Consider the following 24,118-nt stretch of genomic DNA (forward strand, 5'->3'; position numbering starts at 1 on the left):
GGGTTTTGGCCGGGTTTGAGTCCCGGCCGCGTGGGTTCAAGTCCTAATCTGGGTTTAGGCTGGGTTCAAGTCCCAATCTGAGGTGCAGTTTCACCTGTACCCTCTCCCCCATTTCCGCTTTCAGAACATGATCTCTGGAGCACAAATTTGCCCTTTGTAATTATTTCTCCAGCTTTTGTATTTCTGCTTTCCCCCTGTTTCTCAACGAATTTTTTAATTCTTTGCCCAAAGTGTTACCCTAAGTTTTTTTTTTAATGAATTTATTCATTTTATTTGTTTATTTTTAGCTGTGTTGGGTCTTTGTTGCTGTGCACAGGCTTTCTCTAGCTGTGGCAAGCGGGGGCTAGTCTCCCTTGTGTGGGCTTCTCATTGCCGTGGCTTCTCTTGTTGCAGAGCATAGGCTTTAGGCATGCAGGCTTCAGTAGTTGTGGCACGCAGGTTCACTAGTTGTGGCACACGGGCTTAGTTGCTCCGCGGCATGTGGGATCTTCCTGGACCAGGGCTCGAACCTGTGTCTCCAACATTGGCAGGAGGATTCTCAACCACTGCACCACCAGGGAAACCCAACCCTAAGTATTTTTAAAGCAAAATAACATTCTAACATTTAATAAAATGAAATTAATACGTTAAAACACATTGGGAACTTTGAGGGAAAGATAGTGGATTGAATACACATCTTTTGCTTCCTTTCAAAACTCCTTTGAAATAAGTAAAGAGATTTTCAAAAAGGCATAAACCTTTTAGAAAGGGTAGGAAGAATGGGAGAGAAGGCAGAAACAAAACCTTGAAACTTGGAATACAAAAGGCAAGTGGTATACAGCAGTCCTAAGAGCTGAGTAGTCAGAGACAATAAGCTATTCAGTTCACACTGCAGAAACCCCCCGAATCTCAAGAATTTGTGGTTGTAGGGATCTCTGGAAATAAGGGAAGGGAGGAGGAGGAGAAGAGCTAGCAAAAAAAGACTGGTTGAGATTCTGTTTAAGAAATATTCAGGTCCTTACAGCCCAGCAATTACCCCTTGCTTATCCCCAAGGGATAGAACAATGGTAAAGCAGGGTCTCTGCATTGAGGATCACCAGACAGAATTGAGGGAGGAATACCCTACAGAAAATAGGTAGATTAGCCAAACACATGCCGGGTACTAAGACCTTCATCGCACTTAACTCTTAAAATACTGGCAACCAGACCTTTTTTTTTTTCCTAGTAGAGAATAGGGATAGGCTTCTCTGAGGAATGTGACCAGTCTAAGAGGAGAGATCTAAGGAGTGCCAATGAAACTGATTCAACCAACTTGGTCATCCTTCAGTGAAGTACACATGGTCAAATCCACATAGGCCCTTGGAACTTCAAATTACTTTTTTAGTTTCCCAATCCTAAATATAAGTAGATAACCAAGAATTACCAAATAACAGAGAAATGCCTCTAGTATGAAAGATATAATCCAAAGTAAACAAGCAAAATGGCAGCTTAGAGGAAACATGGAGAAGTCAACTAAAACCAAAACAAACCCAAAGTGTTATTATTACTATATCCAGATAAAATAAGAAATAGCAAACGTGACACAAAACAAGGAAACAAAAGAATATATATGCAGAGAATGAAAAACAGCTGTTGGAAATTAAAACTGTGATAGCAGAAATGAAAAAACTTGGAGAAAGATGAGACTGATGAAATTCTAGCTGTGTCTGAAGACCTGAGAGGAGATTTAAATAGAAGACCTAGATAGCAGTGGGGATTTAGAGGTACAAACTACTATGTATAAAATAAATAAGCTGGGAATTCCCTGGCAGTCCAGTGGTTCCGAATCTGTGTTTCCACTGCAGGGGGCACGGGTTCCATCCCTGGCAGGGGAACTAAGGTCCTGCAAGCCGTGCAGTGTGGCCTAAATAAATAAGCTACAAGGATATATTGTACAATACAGGGAACATAGTTAATATTTGATAATAACTATAAATGAAATATAACCTTTAAAAATTGTGAATCACTATGGTGTACACCTGAAACATATAATATTGTACATCAACTTTACCTCAATAAAGAAAGAAGGGCTTCCCTGGTGGCGCAGTGGTTGAGAGTCCGCCTGCCAATGCAGGGGACACGGGTTCATGCCCCGGTCCGGGAGGATCCCACGTGCCGCGGAGCGGCTGGGCCCGTGAGTTGTGGCCACTGAGCCTGCACGTCTGGAGCCTGCGCTCTGCAACGGGAGAGGCCACAACAGTGAGAGGCCCACGTACCGCAAAAAAAAAAAAATTAAAAAAAATTAAAAAAAATAAAGAAAATAAAGACCTAGAGTTGGGGAATTGAACTAATGATAGATACAAAGAAAGCTAAGCCAATTTAAAAATCATGCAGGTATTAGCTCTAGGGAAAATAAACTCTTGCATAAGAGAAGAAAGTAATTGTATTTATGGCTATGTAAATACTGAGTATTGATCTAAAAATACATATGTAATTACACTGGAAGGATGGATTTTAGGGAAAGGTGCCATGTATGATAGAGATGGAGGAGAAAATAGAACTTAATCCTTAACTTGCATAGTGGGAATCAATATCTTAAAATGGAAAAATCCAGAAGGAGCAATACAAGCCTAATACTTAAAAGCATGGGAGTAAATATAAAATTCTTTTTTTTTTTGGTCATGCCACACAGCTTGTGGGATCTCAGTTCCCCAATCAGGGATTGAACCCGGGCCACAGCAGTGAAAGTGCCAAATCCTAACCATTTGGAACTCCCTAAAATTCTTAACATTAAGCTAAAAGAGTAGAAAATTGTGCATGTGAAGGGGGAGTTACATCTTTCAAAACAAACCTTGTAGAACTATCTGACTCTGTAAACATTGAGAATTTATAACCTTGTTAAAATTTAAAATGATTCAAAATATAATTTGCATAAAAGACGTGCATTTAATTGAAAAACACTATGTCTATGACATTAGTCACTCATGATTGTAACTTTTAGTAATTCCCTTTAGCAACTTCTAAGAAAATATTTTTTAAATAAGTCCGCTATATACAAGTGCAAGAAATGTGCACAGGGCTTAGTTACAATTAGTGCTACATGAAGAGCCCCGTTATCATCTGGAGTATCACTCCGCATTTCAAATAATATCCTGAGGTGAAACTAAGCAACATAGGAATTGAATTTCTTTTAAAAATGATCAAACTTTGATATTGATTTTTTACTTCATTCTCAGAATAAGGGTTGAAATTTGGTTTGGGAACTTGATTGTATTAATATAACAGGTATAAGTAAGACAGATTTATCAATAAGCAGAATCGCCAAAAACTATTGCTTTCCCTCTTAAGCCAACTTTTGCTAATCTCTGATTATTTCTTCAGTCAGCCATTGTTATGGGTCTGTCCTGGTGCTTCCTGGATATATCCTATCTCTGCATCTGAGCTGTCATCTGAGTTGTCACTCTTCAAGCCTCTCTCCCCTACCTTGATTCATTCTTCATACACCTCTGGAAATCCTGATATGAACAAACCCATATTCTTTTTTGTTTATTCATATCAAAATGGCCCCAGAATCTTGAAGCCTGAGGCTGCACCTGTATTGGGCCCCTCTGCTGTCCTCTCATGGCTGGTCACATAGATTTGAGACCTGACCCTTGGAACCCCAGAAGCTGCTGTACTGGAATCATGTGGGATCAGAGAGTAAGAAAAATCTCAGAGGGACTTCCCTGGTGGCGCAGTGGTTAAGCATCTGCCTGCCAATGCAGGGGACACGGGTTCGAGCCCTGGTCTGGGAAGATCCCACAGGCCACGAAGCAACCAAGCCCGTGTGCCACAACTACTGAGCCTGCACTCTAGAGCCCATGAGCCACAACTACTGAACCCATGCACCACAACTACTGAAGCCCGCACGCCTAGAGAGTCTGTGCTCCACAACAAGAGAAGCCACCGCAATGAGAAGCCCATGCTTCTCAATGAAGAGTAGCCCCCGCTCGCCACAACTAGAGAAAGCCCACACGCAGCAATGAAGACCCAACATAGCCAAAAATAAATAAAATAAATTAATTTTTAAAAAAAGAAAAGAAAAATCTCAGAATGCCCAGCATGGGGGAATATACTAAATAATCGGAGAGATTCAATCAGTGGATATTTATTGAACATGTATCATGTTATAGGCACTGTTCTAGGTGTTTGGAATATGGGTGTAAACAAGAGTAAAACATTTCTGCTCTTCTTCCTGTAAGGACAGTGGCCCAGCATGGTGTGTCAGAGTAACACATGTAACACAGTAAAGAAGGTGTCCAGATGTGGAAGTAGGGGTGGCCCAATGAGGGGTATCAAAGCCTGAGTGGAGAGCATCTATTCCATGGTGTGGCAGTGTTGGGAGATTGGTTACATACAGCCAAATTGATCAAATATATGCATGTGCTAAGGATACGTTTTCAGGATATGAAGGACAATGGGTGCCAGGTTTCTCACTGTCACAGAAGGGAGTTACCAACATGAAAAAGGAAAAAACTAGAGTTAACCTTGTGGTGTGGGATTGGAATTGGAGGTATTATACAAATTCAATTTAAATAGATAAATATTATGTCAATACACATATCCTCTAGCCCTGGCCATTGATGGGGCCTGGGAACAATGACACTCTAGTGCCCAGAGCTTGTTTTTTAAATACCATTATCCACTATGAGGAAGAAGGGCTCTTTGGAGAAATGGCTGATTCCAGGCTGAAGCAGGAAAAGAACAAGGTGAGCCTTAGAATATCTTATGCCAGAAAACAAAAAAGTGCACAAAGAATGATGGGGACATGTCAAAATGACACAGAAACTAGCTTGCAGAGGCTCTAGTGGCCAAATCAGGGACAATGTGAACATCAAAATAAATGATAGTAATGGATTATGACTCATTATAATTTGAATAAAGTAGGAAGCCAGGGGTCCATACTGATATAATAAGTAAATGCATACATTGACATTTTGATGAGGAACAAAATTTCTCAAAGTACCTTACCCTCTCCCAAATACTTCACAGTGGAGGTGACTTGCAGACATCACCTTATTCAAATGATGAATGTGAACACCATAACAGAATATTTAAAAACTGCATGTCACCCGAAAGGATCCAACGAGAAGAGCACAATCACTTCTGTGTTATCCCTGCCAAAGATGCATAACCTAATCTAATCAAGAGAATATCAGAAAAATCTTAGGTCATTTTACAACATAGCTGGTTTGTGGTCTTCAAAAGGGTTAAAGTCAGCAAAGTCAAGAAAAAAAGTGAAGTGATCTAGATTGAAGGAAACTGAAAAACATAACAACCAAATATAACACATGATTCTGAATTATACCTTTTAATTAAGAAGGACCTATGGGGACAGTTGATGAAATTGAATAGGATCTGATGATTAGGTGGTCCTAATTTGTCAGTGTTAACCTCCTGATTTGGATGATGTTTTGAGGTTATGTAGGAATTACACACAGAAGGATTCAGAGCCACTGGGCACCATGTTGACAGTGTATTCTCAAACTGTCAGAAAACATAAAAGGCTGTACTTTACTTGCAAATTTTGGGAAAGATTGAGATGATGTCAATGTCTTTAAAAAGTGGGAAAAACTCTTATTCTTTTGAAAGTTATAATTCAGCAAGAAGAGACAAATAAATGAGGAAGTAAAACATGTCTATCAAATGGTTATAGGCTTGAGCCCAGGGCACTCTCACAGTTAAAAATCAAACAGCAGAGAAACAGCCAGCCAAGAAGGACTGAGAAGGAGCCATCAATGAGGCAGGATGTAAATGAGAAGAAGCTGAGGAAGAAACTAGAAGTATGACAAATGCTGCTGAGAGATCAAGTAAGATGAACAGAAAACAAGTGATCACTAGAACTGGCCCCAAGGCATCATGGAAGGAGTCATATTGGAGCAGTTTTCAGCTGAGTGAGGATAGCAGTCAGATGAAGACGAGTTGAAAAGAGAAAGGGAGGTGAGGACGTGGAGCTGGTAAATATAGATATATCTCATCCCACAAGTGCTGCTATAAAAGGAAGCAGAGAATGATGCTGTAGTTGGAGGGTCATGTAGAGAATACAGAGAGTTCTTTGTAAGATGGAAGGTTACCAGGGCAGTTTGTACAGTGACACGGGTGATCCAGCAAAGAGGGAGAAACTCAGGATGCAGGAAACCGCCTAAATTGGAGCAGTGAGAGGGCTTCGATGACGATTGCATGTGGAGACACTGCCATTGGCAGGAGCAGAGGCCCTTCATCCTAGTAATAAAGGGGTTGGAAGAGACGACAGGCCCAGGGAAAGATGTGACCTCTGTTAATGGTGGTGAGGAGGGGGAGAATTTTGTCTAAGGTTGTGTCTATTCTCTCAGTGTAATATGAGGCCAGGTCCTCTACTGACAGCAGACAGTGTGGAAGGCCAGTGGCTGGGCGTGTGTGCTGGGACTTTGAAATGAGAGAAGTAAATAGTGATAGTCATTTTGGAGAGTGGGGACACCAACACAGAAGGATTGCAGAGAAGTGACTAAGATGACCAGGCAGACTTGAAGGCCCATTTGAGATTTGTGGTTATGAATTTAAAGCGAGGGGAGGGCTTCCCTAGTGGCGCAGTGGTTGAGGGTCCGCCTGCCGAGGCAGGGGACACGGGTTCGTGCCCCAGTCCGGGAAGATCCCATATGCCGCAGAGCGGCTGGGCCCGTGAGCCATGGCTGCTGAGCCTGCATGTCCGGAGCCTGTGCTCCGCAACGGGAGAGGCCACAACAGTGAAAAAGTGAGGGGAATTCCCTGACAGTCCAGTGGTTAAGACTCCGCACTTTCCCTGCTGAGCGTGCGGGTTCAACCCCTGGTCAGGGAACTAAGATCCCACAAGCCGCGCAGCACGGCCAAAAAAAAAAAAAAAAAAAGTGACATCTGTCAGCATGTTTTTGGATTTTTCCAGCAATATCCAGCTGTTTCGGTACAGGTGAGGATGTAGGAAACACTAAGTGTCAGATCATTTTTTTCCAAATATATACATATGTATTTCTTCAGAGATACTAAAGGGCTCTAAACAAAGAGACAAGGTATGAATTGCAAATCTTTTAATGAAAATGTTTGTATTTTTTACAGCATGCAGAATTTCACACCTGTGGTTAATTAGCAATTATTTCAATACTTGAAAACTCACCTGCCTCTGAATTTGTCATAATGCATGAATCTAACTTAATAAAATTAAGGAAAAGCAACAGGTCATCTAATCCCTCTTTATATTCCTTCATGACCAGCAAGATACATAAATGAGTTCTTTAAAAGGGATAAGATAGATTGATATATAAATTGTGAGTTTATTTTTAAAGCTGTGTAAATGCAACATTTCTAAGAAAACATTCAAATCATAGGTCACACTTTATGGAAACAAAATTCTTAATTCAGGCTGTTTTTATTTTTAGCCACTTGGCACTCTGCTCTTTTTAAAATTTTATATTGCCCAACAAAGAGTGGTTATCTTTTACTGTTTTGGGAGATGACAGAACAGATGAAGGTGTCACATGCCTACACAAGTGGGATTTTGCCTAAGATCAATTTGTTTAAACATATTCTTTGGTTATATTTTTATTGCATATTGGGGAGTACTTATATCATTCAAAATTAAGTCTGGGTTATTTCTTTGATTAAGAACTGAATGTACTGGACATATATTTGATAATTAAGATTTTAGACAAATATTCACCAGCATTAGTTCTATTAGCAAACCGAAAAATATTGTAGGCCTAATATAAAACAATAAACACATGAGGTAAAAACATTAAGCCTCTTAGAAGAAAGACCATATGCTCCTGCTTCTGTAAAAACATTATTTGTTTGAAAGAATGGTAGTATGACCTTTCGCTCAACTATTACTTCCTTAATGTGAAAAAGAGACAATGAGCTGAAGAAAGAAAACTCCACAGTTACACTCCACAACCCTGAACATATGTCCTGAGATCTTGGTTTTGACAGTGATTTCTCCATGCCACCCTGCAGAGAAAGATGAAACACATGGTAATAAGGTTAGAACATACCTTCATTGTAATACACATACTTCAAATCCTTTGGGAGAACAAAATAGTTTATCAATACTGAAATACAGGCTACAGATCAATCCAAGTATTAAATGGAGATATGTATACCAAGTACTTCCTGTCTCCCCCCAAGCCTTCACTAGAGCACAGAATGCTGAAGAAGAATGTTGAGTCCCGTGTAGTCCACAACTGCAAAGTACATTCCACATTTACTTAATTACAAAAATAATTTCAAGATATGACAAGGAGTTCATAGAGTGGGGAAAATCTTAAAAACTCTAGAAATTGGGACTTCCCTGGTGGTACAGTGGTTGAGAATCTGCCTTCTAATGCCGGGGACGCGGGTTCGAACTCTGGTCAGGGAAGTAAGATCCCTCATGCCGCGGGGCAACTAAGCCCGCATGGCACAACTACTGAGCCCGAGCACCACAGCTAGAGAGCCCACGTGCTCTGAAGCCCGTGCGCCAAAACTAGAGAGAAGTCCGCGCACGGCAACGAAGAGCCCGTGAGCTGCCACGAGGACCCGATGCAGCCAAAAATAATAAATAAATAAATATTTTTTAAAAAGAAAAAAACTCTAGAAATCCCCTAAAAAAAAATTGAGGAGTAAAAGAATAAGATTCTGAATCAGTTAACGTAGATGGTTTCTATGTGATATGTTGTTTAGCATATATACCTAAAGCTGCAATTTTCAGTTCTCAGTAGCATACGTTGGTCTTTGGAAATATTCCCTCACTTCTCTCATAACAGTAGGGTAAAACAGCTCTCCCCTTTAATGATTAACACATAGCATGCTCTGTAACAGGAACTAACATAGTGTTGTAGGTCCATTATACTGCAAACACAGAGAAACGAACATACAAACAAACTCATAGAAAAAGAGGTTGGATTTGTGGTTACCAGAGGTGGAGGCTGTGGGTGGTGTGAGGGGAGGGGATTGGATGAAGGCAGTCAAAGGTACTACAAACTTCCAGTGATAAGTACTAAAGATATAATGTACAACATGATATATATAATTAACACTGCTGTATGTTATATACGAAAGTTGTTGAGAGAATAAATCCTGAGACTTTGCATCACACACACAAATTTTTTCTTCTATTTCTTTAATTTTGTATCCATATGAGATAATGGATGTTCACTAAACTTATTGTGATAATCATTTCATGATGTATGTAAGTCAAATCATTATGCTGTACACCTTAAACTTATACAGTGCTGTATGTCAATTACATCTCAATAAAACTGGAAGGGACAAAAAAGCATACCATGCTCTAATGCCTTGTGGATCACTGACAACCCTCTTTGCACATTTTACAGCTTCAGTGATGTCATCTTTCAGCAACGCTGAAAAAGAAGTGGTGAGAAATGGAAACAATGCTCATAGAAATTTCATTTTAAGTTTAGGTTCAGCCAGCTTCATTCTCTTAGGCTGAGAAAAGAACAACTAAAATTATTTTTTAAGAGTCCATGTATCTGTGAATGTAGGGGGAAAACTCTTTCTTCATTCCATCCCATTTGGCATGAAATAAACCATTCTGTTTCTCATTTACCAAAGTCATTGGAAGCTCTGGAATTATTCACTAATGTGATAGAAGGTTCTCTTTTTACTAGGCACTGTAAAAAACCAAACAAAACAGAAACAAACCAACAAGTAGAAACCGGTCTAGCACTTTTTTGCTCAGCAATTCTACTACTGGAAATTCACTCTAAAGAAATAATAAGAGATGTACCCAAAGATGTATGTGCAAGGTGTTTCATAGCAATTAATAATAGGGGAAAATGGAAACAGCCTAAGTGCTTAACATTAAGAGTTGGATTGATAAATTATAGAATATTTATAAAGTGGAATTCTATTCATCTTTAAAAAATAACAAAGATTGGTATTTGTTGACAAAAATAATTTTGTGTAATAAAGAGCAAATTGTAAAGCAGTAAATATAGTACAATTTCATTTTTGTTGAAACACACATTGCTTACATGTTTGTATGTGTGTACATATGTGTATAACATAGCTTTACATTCATATATGTAAGTGATACATATCCTCAAAGAATATATGTATACCAAAAGTTTCCAGTGGTCATACATCTCTGGGTAGTAAGAATGTTTTTTCAATGACCACAGATTATTATATAATACAGAATATTTTTTTAAATAAATTAACTGGATACAAAAGAATATTCTAAGATGAATCTTCTCTTTTTTTTTTTTTTTTGAATCTTCTCTTTTAATATTTAAAAATTAACAATATCAATTTTGTGATACTTCTCCAGTATTTTATGTACTAAAGATTCCACATGTTATCTCTCTTTTAAAAGGAACTGAATAAAATATTTGTTTCACCCCAATTAAACAAATCTGTAAATTAACTTGTTAGAATAACAATGTTTATATAGGAACTATATTTTTTGGAGATGCAAACTAAAGAATTTAGAAATGAAATGTCATAATGTTTCTAATTCACTTTAAAATCACTCAGCAAAAAAAAAAAAATATATATATATAAAATATATACATAAAAGAAGTAAATATGACAAAATGTTTTACTGTTAAAGTACATGATGAGCATATTGATGTTTATTATACTAATATAGTAATGTTTCTAATTTTCCATATATTTAAAACATTTCATAATAAATAAAAAGTAAAAGCAATTTTTAAAAAAGGACCACACATATTCCTCCTCTTTGGTTAACTACTAATCCTTTCATTTTCCAATAAAGGAGGGTAGATTAAAAAAAAAAAAATGACCACACACCAAATTATCCCTAAACCTCCCCAAACAAGGTAAGTAGGAGGAATGACATTGTTCTTTTTTTTTCCTTTTTTTAAAATTTTATTTTATTTATTTATTTTTTTAACATCTTTACTGGAGTATAATTGCTTTACAATGGTGTGTTAGTTTCTGCTGTATAACAAAGTGAATCAGCTATATGTATACATATATCCCCATATCCCCTCCCTCTTGCGTTTCCCTGCCACCCTCCCTATCCCACCCCTCTAGGTGGTCACAAAGCACCAAGTTGATCTCCCTGTGCTATGTGGCTGCTTCCCACTAGCTAGCTATTTCACATTTGGTAGTGTACATATGTCCAATTGGCATTGTTCTTTACAAAGCATCAACAAGTCCAGTTATAATAAAGTGATGTCATTCCAGAAGCTTTTGTATATTAGAAAACAGCAAACTTTTATGATACCAGCTCTTTAATTTCTTCCTTAAGGAATTATGAGAATAATAAAGAGCTTCTACAAGTTAAGGTGGAGTTTTTCTAGGTCCCTGATGAACCCTTCAAGACCTTTTCATTTGTATTGAATCTCTATTCTTGTAAGTATAACCAGATGGGTCCTGTGCCATCACTCAACATTATCTTGTCTTACCACTGCAGGGCATGCGACAGGCGTTATGTGCTCCTGGGGTTTTGCCATCATTACACCAGTAGCGGCTATTGATTTGAAATATCCCATAGTCAGTGCTTCGGCTTCCACGATTGTAGTTTGTAGCTTGTGTGTTATAACTGCTTTCCCATCTGGCCAAACACATCCCTGAAAAAAATGTATTTTAAGTAATAAACAGCAACACCATATGATTTATAGTTCATAGCATAATTATATAGTTCTATTTAACTAATTCTATTTTACTAATGACTTTATAAAGATGTAGTTTACTTGTAAAATATTTTAACACTTTGGTGTTAAAGGGTCCTTAGAATTCTTTTGTTAGCAAATCATTTGGTAATACTGTTGAAACAAGGTAACATATTTTTTAAAATATTAAAATAGCTGTTTCTTCCATTGCTATTACCCTTCCCCTGCTCCCATCCCTCAGGTAAGATTCAGCCTAGAATAGGAAAATCAACAGAGATGTTGAGTGGGTTTGGTAATTAGCAGCAGATGCATATGCTAATGCTTTTTATTAGGAAAAATAAGGATTTTCTGGGAGAAAGAAAATTTCTTGATACCTAAAGATGAATTTGGATATCAAATTAGAATCCAGACAACAGGAGTCATAGAATAGGAAAGACTGTGTCATCCATCCACCCATCTAGCCATTTGCTCATTCATTCAAAAATAGTTATGGAGGGGAAATGTCTGAATTCAATCTGAAAAATTCAGTGATTACATTGACAGATATGGACTAAAATATAAAGTAACTTTTACTTAGGGCACATCTTGAATTCTGTGGAAGAAAATGAAAAATAATCAGCTAGAGTAAGAATAAAATGTCATTTCATGCTGCATTTCAGGAATCCTTATATAGCTATTGATTGAGGGGAAATAGGTTCCTACTGTCCCTGTTTTAAGAATTCAATGTAATTTTTAAAAAACTTTGCTGTTAAAAACCCAGCATCATGGTAGGGGGATTAAAAATGAAAGCAAATACTACATTACTCAGGTTTGCAGAACCCAAGTTCCAAACTGGAAATGGCTGGAGTCCAACACCAAGGGCTTGATAGACATATCCTCGGTGCACAAATGAATCTTTGAGTCAGCTTACATGTGCCAGCGGGCAAATTTAGTGGCACTAGAAGCGTACAACGGGTCCTGGCATGCTTAAAATGGTACAGAATTTGGTCCTCCCATGCCTCAATCCTTCACCTGGTACATCTGATTCTAAAGGAACAAGTTGATGTTTTTAACCATTGTAAGTGTACAGACCATCAAAGGAATAAAAAAGTCCATTCACTCAAAGTCCCTTTCTTATTCTTCATCCTCTATGAGTATCTGTTCCACACCTGGCTAACTATTTGGACAGATGAAGAAGAGTTAACTTACAGTTTGCCAGGCTGACTCCCTTATAGCCATCCAATCCAAGTCTTTTCAGAGTTCTGGCAAGCTCACACCTCTCAAAGGTCTTGCCCTGGACAGCGACAGAAAGGAGGAGAAGCCCCAGAATAAGGACAGCCTTCATGTTGACTGAGAAGCCAGACCTCCAGGCTGGCCAGGGTGAGCTGGCCCTGGTATTTAGCATCTTTTCACTTCCTTCTTCTCTGAGTGGTCTGGCAGCTCCACCCTTTGAGACAGTTGGAAAACAGGAACCGTTTATTGGTCCACTGTCTTTAAAAGTTTTCTTCCTTAGGTTTGAAGAGGGATATTCTGAGGTCCTAAGGATGACCTGCAAGAAAATAATGAAATGACATTGCTCAAGAAGAATTGGGATTAGCACTATTGCCAAAAGAGGAACTTCTTCCTATTTTATCATGAATTTCAGCAACTATAAAGGAAAAAAACCGAACATTTTACGTAACTGCAAATGAGCTCCAATCTTTGATTAATATTCATTTTCATTAAATTGTTTTATGTGCCTTCACTATGTTGTCTTCATCTTTTTCACTTAAAATTACTTTATATAATTTCCACAAAAGAACACGACACTCTGTTGTTTTGATAGTTACACAGCACAGCACCATGTTGCTCAGCCAGATTCCTATACTAACTTTTTTGGTTACTATTGTAAACTCTTAATTTATAAACCAATGTTTACTATTATAAATAAGTCTCATGTGAACAACATTCCTAACTCCTTTCTGACAATGCCTTACTTCACATTTCCATGTTAGAACATAAAGGGTCATTATAAAGCAAGGGAACTTTATAGCAAAACCTACAGAAGAATACCAGAATATATTACCAAAAAATCTTGCCCTTTGGCATGAGAATGATTTTGAGCTGAAGGCAATTGAAAAGAAGCAGATCCAAGAAAAGTTCTCTGCCCTCCCCCTATTTTCTTGAAAGCAGAACATAAATTTGTGCAGAAATTAATCACCTACAACCCTAGACACTTAGCCCCAAGACAGCACCAGAGGACTCTACAAAACAACATTTACTGACTAGCTATTATCTTCCATTGGTTTCTTATATATTGATCGTCCCACAATTTGCCACCCTTGGAAGCCTAGTGCTTGTTGCTCCTCTAAAAATATATTGTTCTTTGGTTAAGATGATATGTAAGTCCAAGTTCTAGCCACCTCTTTGAGTTACTCATCCCTGCATTTCTTATAAGTATATATGATATATATATATTAATAAACTTGTTCTCTTGTTAATCTGTCTTTTGTTCCACAGCCCCAGACAAAAACCTAAAAGGGTAAAAGGAAACAAATTTTTCCTCCTGTACAGTTTCTGGTGATGGGACAGTAAAAGGCTGGAACACTCTACTCTCCCTAGAGACTGTAGTTTAGATATGGGATAACTGACAACAGACCAGCAGAAGGTAAGAATTCTTACCATGTCAGTCTCCCAGATCTCTGTAGTGGACAGTCAAGAGAGGAGGATAAACATTTCTCCTTGTCCCTTCCTTTCCAAATGCACAGTGGCATGAGAAAAACATTTGTGGAGATAGATCTTGAACCGTGACTTTTGTGATTTTGCTGTTGGTAATTAACACCTATGGGTATTGATTCTTAGCCCCCCAGAAAGAGTCATGTTTTCCTTTGTCTCTGTCTTTTGTGTCATTTGTCATAAAGATGAAAAACCGTAAGATGAGAATCTCCTTTTGTCTCATTTTATGTACTGAGAACTTGGCTTTGTAACCGGTGAGAATATTCCCTCTGGTTTCTGTCACTTTGGGGGTGCAGACTGTCTGTCAGGCTTGCATCAGCAGCTAGTCAGCCAGCTAAGACATGAAGTGACAGGCAACATTCTCTTTGTCGAACCATGCTTGCTCTCAGGGGAGTTTGTCTTAATAAAGGGTCTCAGTCCATAAGGGGCCTTTATCGCCTCTACCTTCATTGCCTTGTTTGTGAGGGAAAAATTCTCATCCCAGTATCCCCTTTCTGGTAACACAGATAAGTAGGTCAGTGATTTCAGGTGTCTCACTTTGTGGGAGATAGATGTTTCTTTGACACCTGTGACAGTGAAGGTCTTTGCTTTCTTAGGCTACCTCTGGAGTGGCTCTGCATCTTGAGAGGGTTACATTTCTTAGGGGACACCTTTTGTGTCCATGGTTAAGCCTTTTGTGTCCATGGTAAATTGGTTTTAAGACATAAAAGATGGCTTCCCTGGTGGCGCAGTGGTTGAGAGTCCGCCTGCTGATTCAGGGGACACAGGTTCGTGCCCTGGTCCGGGAGGATCCCACATGCCGCGGAGCGGCTGGGCCCGTGAGCCATGGCCGCTGAGCCTGCGCGTCCGGAGCCTGTGCTCCACAACGGGAGAGGCCACAACAGTGAGAGGCCCGCGTACTGCAAAAAAAAAATTTACTGATTTGGAGTCACAATTGAAATAGGTATATTAAAGATTTGGACTTTTACATCTGAAAGGATTTTTAAAAGAGCCCTCATCTTAAACAGATGTCCTACTGGTACCTATGGGAAGATCAGATTGAATAAAGGAAGGAAGGAGGGAAGGAAGGAAGGAAGGAAGGAAAGAAGGAAGGAAGGAAGGAAGGAAGAAAGAAAGAAAGAAAGAAAGAAAGAAAAAGAAAGAAAGAAAGAAAGGAAGGAAGGAAGATAGAAGAGAGATACAGAGGAATACCTTGGCTAGTGTGAGAAAAAACAAAACACTTCCTTAACAAGATTAGGAGGGGAAGATCAGAGAACAAACATCATGAAGTGCAGGTGGCACTCAAGCAGGTGTACAACTTATGTAAATATCGATAGCCAGGAAATAGCTTTGACGGTTCAGAAAATACACAGGAGAGTTGATTTATTGTCCCTTACTCTGTAAGTTGACCCCACCAGGTCCAGACCTTCCCCGTATTTGGGGCCGGCACTACAAAAAAAAAAAAAAAAATCACTGAACTATCCTATCTTATTGTTAAAGAAAAGAGAAACGTTACAGTAATTATCCTAGATTTCTGATAGTAGGCAAATATGCCCCAGTTCCTTCTTAGATAAAACCTACAATCCTTTCTCAGTCCCTTGGAAATATTGATCTTACCATATCTTTGAAATGTAAGCATCCAAAGAGATAATTGTTGGAACTTCCCTGGTGGGACAATGGTTAAGAAGCCACCTGCCAATGCAAGGGACAAAGGTTCGAGCCCTGGTCCAGGAAGATCCCACATGCCACGAGCAACTAAGCCTGTGCGCCACAACTACTGAGCCTGTGGTCTAGAGCCCGTGAGCCACAACTACTGAGCCCACGTGCCACAACTACGAAAGCCTAGAGGCCATGCTCCGCAACAAGAGAAGCCACCACAATGAGAAGCCCGTGCACCTCAACGAAGAGTAGCCCCCGCTAGCTGCAACTAGAGAAAGCCCGCGCACAGCAACAAAGACCCAATGCAGCCAAAAATAAATAAATAAATAAATTTATTAAAAATAAAAAAATAAAGATAATTGTTGGCTAAAGCAACCATGGGACTGGAAAAAAAAAGAGAGAGAGAGAGTTTTAAAAACAAACTGCTGGGGCTTCCCTGGTGGCGCAGTGGTTGAGAGTCCGCCTGCGGAAGCAGGGGACACAGGTTCGTGCCCCGGTCCGGGAAGATCCCACATGCCGCAGAGCGGCTGGGCCCGTGAGCCATGGCCGCTGAGCCTGCGCGTCCGGAGCCTGTGCTCCGCACGCAACGGGAGAAGCCACAACAGTGAGAGGCCCGCGTACCGCAAAAAAAAAAAAAAAAAAAAAAAAACTGCTATTTTATATTTCCATAAGCTCCCTTGCCCCAAATTTTGTCCACAGCCTCCATAAGATCATGTATTAAAGAAAAGTAAAATTCTTAAAAGTCTTTTCCACAAATATTGGTAAAAGCTTCAGCCAGCTGAGCAGGTAAACTTAACTTGTTCAATCTGCCAGAAACACCATTTAGATCCAACTATTCTTTTTTTTTTTTTTTTGCCATATGCGGACCTCTCACTGTTGCGGAGCACAGGCTCCGGACACGCAGGCTCAGCGGGCGTGGCTCACGGGCCCAGCCGCTCCACGGCATGTGGGATCTTCCCAAACCGGGACACGAACCCGTGTCCCCTGCATTGGCAGGCGAACTCTCAACTACTGTGCCACCAGGGAAGCCCCCAACCATTCTTTTATAAGCTAGTGAGTTTTGTACTACTGTACCTGATATGTGGCTAAAATTTTTAAATGAAATCTATAAGATCTCTGTTTGCATCAGTCTATGTGTCTATGTATATCTATATATGTATGTTATGTATATGTGATATTTTTTTTCCTCTGGATAGTATTCCTAAAAACTTGTGAAAGAGCTCTATTTAATTGGCTTAAAGAAAATACAGGCACTTATATAAATTAAGACTAGTCAAATAAGTTTATGTTATCTCTACTAGATGCCTGAGATTATAAAATCATAAATTTAACGTAAGGAAATAAAGTTACAATAAAAACGATTTTCTTAATGTATGTCAACGTGGTAGGGGAAAAAAAGCCATGTTTAAATGTTTGGGTTCTTTGCTTCTGTGATTTTTGCTACTTGCCTAGTTTGTCAACAACAAAAATAACTTAAAATGATGGTTAACTTTTCATATCTCATGAAATTTTCATGGCAACTCAAGAATAATTGTTAAGAACACATGAATTAAATGGACGTAAGTGGGAGAAAAGTTTGTAAATGAATTTAGCAACAATCATTATGTTCTATAAAATATGTCTGCTTAAAAATAGTTTCCAAAATCTTTTCGTAACCCTAACTGTAAATGATGGATATTCATTGAATATCTAGATAATTTCCAAATAAGAGAAAATACTGAAACATTAATTGCCAAACATAGGTTAAGGTTATCTGCTTTTGACTTCTTATTACAGAGAAACTAAAGATATTTGGGTCTGTTAATAACATGTTCTTTTTGCCACTTTAAAAAAATTGTACTATAAAAAGGCATATGTCTCTAGAAATTACAAAATGATGTATTCTTGGGAATTCCCTGGCAATCCAGTGCTTAGGACTTGGTGCATTCATTGTTAGGGCCCGGGTTCAATCCCTGGTTGGGGAACTAAGATCCCACAAGCTGTGCAGTGCTGCCAAAAAATAAATAAATAAATAAAAAGTAAAAGGAGCAAATAAGATAGAAGATGTGGGTTCTAGGAAACAGGGTTCTAATACAGGAAAGAGGAGAAAGGAAATTATAGAGATGAAGGGAGAAGTGTCCCTGTGGACTCCCTGGGGAAAACCAGAAGAGATGGCCTGGAATGTCTGAACCTATTGAAGGGAGTTTGACAACTCTGGCTGAGACTTTGGGTAATGAATTAATACATGAATAAATACATGGAAAACTAAGCAAACAGAAAAGTAAGGCAATTATTAACTCCAAGGAAACCAAAAAACTTAAGAATAGAAATACAACCAAATTACACCATCAAATTATACTCATCTGTGAGTGTTTGTGCAGTGTTTGTACTGACACTGGTAAATCAAAAGTGTCTGTATTAATGAAAAGAGGCATTGGCATGAGTTTTGTCAAAAGGTATAAATAATCACTTGTTAGTGAAGCAGTGCCATTTTCTTGAAGCCATTATGGACCCTGGGAGACCACGGTCAGGGCAGCTGCACTCACTGCATTCTCCAGCTGATGCCGTCCTTGTGTAGTTTGGCTCAGGGGTGCAGAGGACCTAGTCTCATATCTGCTGTGGCAGCATGGCTGCTAGGAGAATTTGGAGGGGTGGGGCAGTTGGGAGGGCTGTGGCGGGGAACACCGCAGGGCTCTCTGGGGGAGCCCACACGTTGAAAGGTTAAGGTGGAGTAAATTCTTCTTCAACTAATGTAGCGTGTAACAGCCTTGTGAAACAGGACCAGCACACAGCTGCTCCCAGCAAGTCCAGCAGCCTGGCCACAGGTCAGAGTGGCTCCCTGTGGGGACACTCCCTGACTTAGGAGCAGTGCTTGACCCCAATCCAAAGGTGGCATTTTGTTGGCCCCTCAGGTATATGGGTCATTGAAAAATGGTAAATGGTTTGGGTTTGCCTAATCCAGACCACTGTATTTTTTTCCTCAAGGATTAGTGACCACTTTCTCTTCTTTTAGCTCTCGATATCCCTGTAATTTAAGTTCCCACTCTTTGCAAAATAGATCAAACAAGATAATTTCCTGTGTTCCCTGACACCATCCAAACTCCAGAAATCATCTAACCTTTGTACTTAATTTTCTCTATGGTCTTGCTGTTTTTGTGTTTTGAGTCAGGTAATTGGTTCATAACAAGAAAAAATAATACTATTTAACATACACAAGAGAAATTATTTCTACTATGGTAGCAATACTGTGCTGTAAGAGTCTCTAGTTACTGTGCTCTAGCACAGAGCCACAAGTTACTGACCCATCAATTGATCATTAAGCCTAAAAAATAATACTAGCCTAGTAATCTGCCATGTACTTTACTGCTAGTCATAGAGGAGATTTTACCATTCCTGATACTTGCCACGTACTCACTCTCTTCTCTGTCTTCATTCCTGCTGTTTCCTCAGTGTACTATGTAGACAATGAAAGAAATGTTAGGATATCTGGTGGCAAAGAGAAAGTTGGAGGGGTGAGCAGGACCAGACCTGGAAGCTTAATCCCCAAAACTGTGAGATTTAGCGCTTAATCCCAAAGACAATGGGAAACTATTCATGAGTATTAAACTGGAGAGTAATTGGATCAAAATCTTAACAAAACAAAACACTCTAGATTGGATTCAGGGACTGCTGCTAGAAAACTGGCGAGGAGTCCAGATGGCAGACAAAGGTGGGGGTGGGTAAGAGAGAGAACTGGGAGGGTTTCAGAGATATTTAGGAGGTTTGAATAATCAGGATTAGAGATTATCCAGACCAGTTCGAGATACAGGGGAAAAGGAAAGGTAAATAATACTAGCTTTTGTTTATCAAATGCTTATGAAGTGTTAACCACTTAATAAACATTACTTATAATTCTTACAGGGGTCTTAAAGGTAGGTATTATATCTATTTTACAGATGAAAAAACATATGTCCCAGAGAAGAAAAGTCTCTTGCTCAAAGACATATAGCTAGTGAGTGGAAGAGCTGGGATTTGGATTCAGGTCAGTTCCATGGTCTTTTCAGTTTACCACATTACCTTGTAAAAGTTGAAGTGAATGGGAAGAAATTCTACTGCGACCCAATTCTCACCCTTTGACACACTATAACTCCTTTGTCTACTTCTTGTCTGATTTTAGCTCCCGATATAGCTGTGCAAACCCATTTTATGTATTTATTTTAAAAGTGTGATTTTTCTCTAAGAGGTTGATCTAACACCAGGCAATGCCATGGAACAGTTAAGAGACTATTTAAAAATCAATATTCTTGATATGTGAACAACTGATAATTGTGGCAAGCTTTTGATTTCTTTGTGAATACTTCCTTTGTACTATTACTTCTGTTATCATTATGCAATCAGAATTTAGGCTGGACCTCACTTCACTTCCCCCCTTTTTTTTTCCCTGCCCCTTTTCACATTATGAACAAATATTTCCCTTCCCACAATCGGTTAGGTTACAAAATCCTTTCTCAGTTTACACAATTGGGCATTCATCATTGAGAAATTATAATGAAATAGGTAACTGACTTTTCAAACATGTGTTAAAACAGTCTTGTTTACAAAGAGATGAAAATGCTCCCACTTTAGTTCCCTCTTTCCAGAAGAGTATTCTGATTTCATTTCTCTATTAAGTATGACTTTTGGGTTTCAGGTTTGTTTGATCTTTTTATTTGTGCCAGTGCAACTGCATAATCATTAAACTTCTTTCATTGAACTAGAAAACAATGATTTCAATCCGTACATTAGCTCTGGTAACATCACAAAATGTTGGGAGAGGAGAGAAGAAATTGTTGCAAATAGGGGAATAAGGTCATGTATTTGGGTTGTATTTTCCCCCCTCTCGACAAACAAACATTTTATTGCTACCCTTAGCAAGCAAATAAGATAATATGCTTAACTTCTTATTAACAACAACTTATATGTACACATTTAATTGAAGATGGTGCTGTTCTTCCTTTGACATCACTCTAAGTTGTTTAAGATGCAGCCACACATTTTCTCACCCCAGTCCCCCATCTCAGGTCAATATCATACCTCTGTGAAGTGGCTGGTTTGCTGGCATAGGAGTGGTCTATTTCCAACTCAGTCAGAAAGGAACTGAACTCACAAACATAGCACCATTTACACACAGGTCTCACAATGACCTGACCCAAAGATGATGAGGGCTAGTTAACAGTGCCTTACACATCTATTTTGGAAAATAGTTTCTTTGACTGCCGATTCATAATGATTTTCAATTAAAGAGTAACTTAGTAAATTAGAAATACCATACAAATATAGAATGGTAAACTCTAACCTGCCAAAAAAAAAAATGAATGGATGTTTTAACATCTAGGAACTTAAGATAATTTTCAGTTTCCTCATAAGAATACTATCTTCTAAAATGGAAAAGTTTACAGACACACATATACATACACACATGACTACTAATTTTTGTGAAAAATAATGGGAATAAAATAAACCTAAATACAGAAAAACTATACTTAAAATATCTTCCTCATGTAAGAAATTCAATTCACTGTAAGTCAAATATCCTCAATGTACTCTGGTATATGAAATCTAGTTTAGGTCTGAATTTTGTGACAGGACTACTGACATGGCTTTCTAAGTAGTCTCCTTATGTCCAGTTTTTCTCCCCTCCAACCTACTTTGCATCCAGAGCATGCCAACCCTGAACTCAGAGGACTCAGAGTTTATAACACACATATGTCAATCACATGTAATCTATGGCTTTATTGTCTGTTCTGTGGTTTGCTGTCATATTGTCCTCATATTTACCATGATGAGCTCTTTGAGGACTTATGCTCCTTTAAGATTTCTCCTCTGCCGTCTCAGAAAGAAGCACACTCATGTGTATAGTGTAGACATTCAACAAAATTGGTAAATTCCCTGTATAAAAAATGCATTCCACCTTCAATTAAGGTGTTATTCTTCTCTCTTGACTACCTGTGTTAAAACAGTGTTTAAAAAAAAAAACCACAAAAAACCAAAAAAAAAAAACACAGTGTTTTGATATTACAAATGATGCAAGGAAATAATACAAACTTACAAATAAAAAACAACTACAAACTACATAAGGATGTGCTTCTGCAACATGAGAAAACAATTACAAAAAGGTAACCTAGAATTTTAAAGAAAGAATCATTTTTTTATAAAGAGTTAACTCAGGCCTCTGGAATAAATTAGAAATAAGACAGTATGTTTGAGACACAGGACTCCTCATGCCAATATATGTAAAAATTTTTGAAGATATTATTCAACGCTTCACTATAGTAAGGGAAAAAAATTTCTACTTCAATTGTCAAGAAATTATACATGAATAATTGTATTATGGAAGAAGGTTCTGTGTACATTTGGTTGTAAGTTTAAGAATTTGTCTACTAACTAATTCAATAAATAATAAAAGTTGATTGATTGAATACTTTCTATGTTAGAGGCACCATGTTAATGCTGAGGATACCAAGGTGAAAGGCATGACTGTTTTCCTCTACAGGACATGCAAACCAACAATTACAATCCAATATATAGTTGCTTTATTGTTGGTCTGCACAGAGGGCTGATGGAGCACAGAGGGGACCTGAAGTCAGTGGGGAAGAGACAGTGAAGGCTTCACAGCATTTCAGCTGGATGAGAATTGGAGGGAGAATAGGATTTTGCTTGGTGGGCAATTGGGGTAGGAGACTTGTGATAGGAACTTCCCATGTCTGGTTCTCTTCCTTCCAGGCAGAGGGGAGGATTATACTTCCCTACTCCCTTGAATTTAGGAAGAGCTATGTAACTAATTCTGGCCAATGAGCTATGGGTAGAAATGATGAGTCACTTCTAAACTGTAACATTTAAGTGCTAGTGCAAAACACTCCAGTACTTTTCTATCTGCCTTGGCAGCTGGTGAAGTTGTATGTGTCAGAAGGTTTAGCTACCTGTTGGTAAAACCTCTGTCAGCCCAGGTGCCTGAGTGACTGTGTGGAACAGAACCACTTGCTGAACTATGATAGATGATTGTGGCATGAACAAGAAGTAAATTGTGTGTTTAGCCATGGAAATTCTGGGAGTGTTTTGTTATTTCATCATTTCAGATGGAGGTAAAACAATTTTAAAAACAAAGGAAAGGGAGGGAGCTGCTGTCACCATGTTGTTGGTCGCCACCCGCTCGGGGCCCTTCTGTGCCCCTCCTGTCGGCCACTAGTGCAGGCCACGGTGCCCACCACCTCGGAGTCGCCAGTGCTGGACGTGAAGCAGTCCTTCCTGTGCTGGGAGTCGCTGAGTGGCCAGGCCACGCAGGCCAGCTTTTTGTCGCCTCCGTGGACCTCAATGTCCCTGCTTCTCTTCGTTATTCCCATACGAACGTCAAAGTGCCTGACTTCTCTGACTATCGTCATGCTCAAGTGTTAGATAGTACAAAGTCTTCAAAAGAGAGCAGTGAGGCTACAAAAGGTTTCTCCTATTTGGTAACTGCAACAACTACCGTGGGTGTCGCGTATGCTGCCAAGAATGTCGTTTCTCAGTTCATTTCCAGCATGAGTGCTTCTGCTGATGTGTTGGCCATGTCCAAAACCGGAATCAAGTTACCCGATATTCCAGAGGGCAAGAACATGGCTTTCAAATGGAGAGGCCAACCCCTGTTTGTGCGCCACAAAACCAAGAAGGAAACTGACCAGAAAGCTGCAGTTGAAGGACTTCAGTTGAGGGACTCACAGCATGATTTAGAACGAGTAAAGAAACCTGAATGGTTGGTCTTGATAGGTGTTTGCACTCATCTTGGTTGTGTACCCATTGCAAATGCAGGAGATTTTGGTGGTTATTATTGCCCTTGCCGTGGGTCACACTATGATGCATCTGGCAGGATCAGGAAGGGGTCTGCACCTCTCAACGTTGAAGTTCCCTCATATGAGTTCACCAGTGATGATACAGTGATTGTTGGTTAGAGACCTGGACTCAAGTCATAGGCTTCTTTCAGTCTTCGTGTCACCTCAGAAGAGTTATTTGAGAACAAGCCTTCTTCAAATTAGTTGATTTGAAATATTTAAGAATTGCTAATAATGTGTTTGCAAACGTGAAGTAAATTGAATTTCATGTTGAATACTTTCAAGCATTCACCTAATAAAGCCACTGTTAAACACTGTTATGCTCAAAGACTTCAAAGGTGCAGTGTCTTTGATAGTTAATTCTAATTAAAAATTACAGACTGGTGTATGGAGAGAAAA

General features: G+C 39.0%; 1 protein-coding gene and 1 pseudogene across 1 annotated transcript; one reads left to right on the forward strand and one right to left on the reverse strand.

The window, feature by feature from the left end:
• Nucleotides 1–7,565: 7,565 nt before the first annotated feature.
• On the reverse strand, nt 7,566–12,924 carry LYZ (lysozyme). Its single transcript, XM_065887429.1, has 4 exons — nt 12,774–12,924; nt 11,379–11,543; nt 9,266–9,344; nt 7,566–7,953 (listed from the first exon to the last, which is right to left on the reverse strand). Exons 1-4 carry the CDS (start codon nt 12,907–12,909, stop codon nt 7,887–7,889), a joined length of 447 nt encoding a protein of 148 aa, XP_065743501.1. The 5' UTR covers nt 12,910–12,924; the 3' UTR covers nt 7,566–7,886.
• A 10,119-nt stretch (nt 12,925–23,043) lies between these two features.
• On the forward strand, nt 23,044–23,839 carry LOC136131242 (cytochrome b-c1 complex subunit Rieske, mitochondrial pseudogene; annotated as a pseudogene).
• The last annotated feature ends 279 nt before the right edge of the window (nt 23,840–24,118 follow it).

This window comes from Phocoena phocoena, chromosome 11 (genome assembly GCF_963924675.1).
Source record: "Phocoena phocoena chromosome 11, mPhoPho1.1, whole genome shotgun sequence".
Taxonomy (NCBI): Eukaryota; Metazoa; Chordata; class Mammalia; order Artiodactyla; family Phocoenidae; genus Phocoena; species Phocoena phocoena.

Excerpts from the sequence above, each read along its gene's own strand:
- LYZ (XM_065887429.1), bottom strand. The coding sequence starts at position 12,909 with ATGAAGGCTGTCCTTATTCTGGGGCTTCTCCTCCTTTCTGTCGCTGTC. Across the intron at positions 9,345-11,378 it reads CTGTCGCATGCCCTGCAGTG|CGTTGCTGAAAGATGACATC; the intron begins GTAAGACAAGAT and ends CTTCTTTTTCAG. Across the intron at positions 7,954-9,265 it reads CCACAAGGCATTAGAGCATG|GGTGGCATGGAGAAATCACT; the intron begins GTATGCTTTTTT and ends CTTTCTCTGCAG.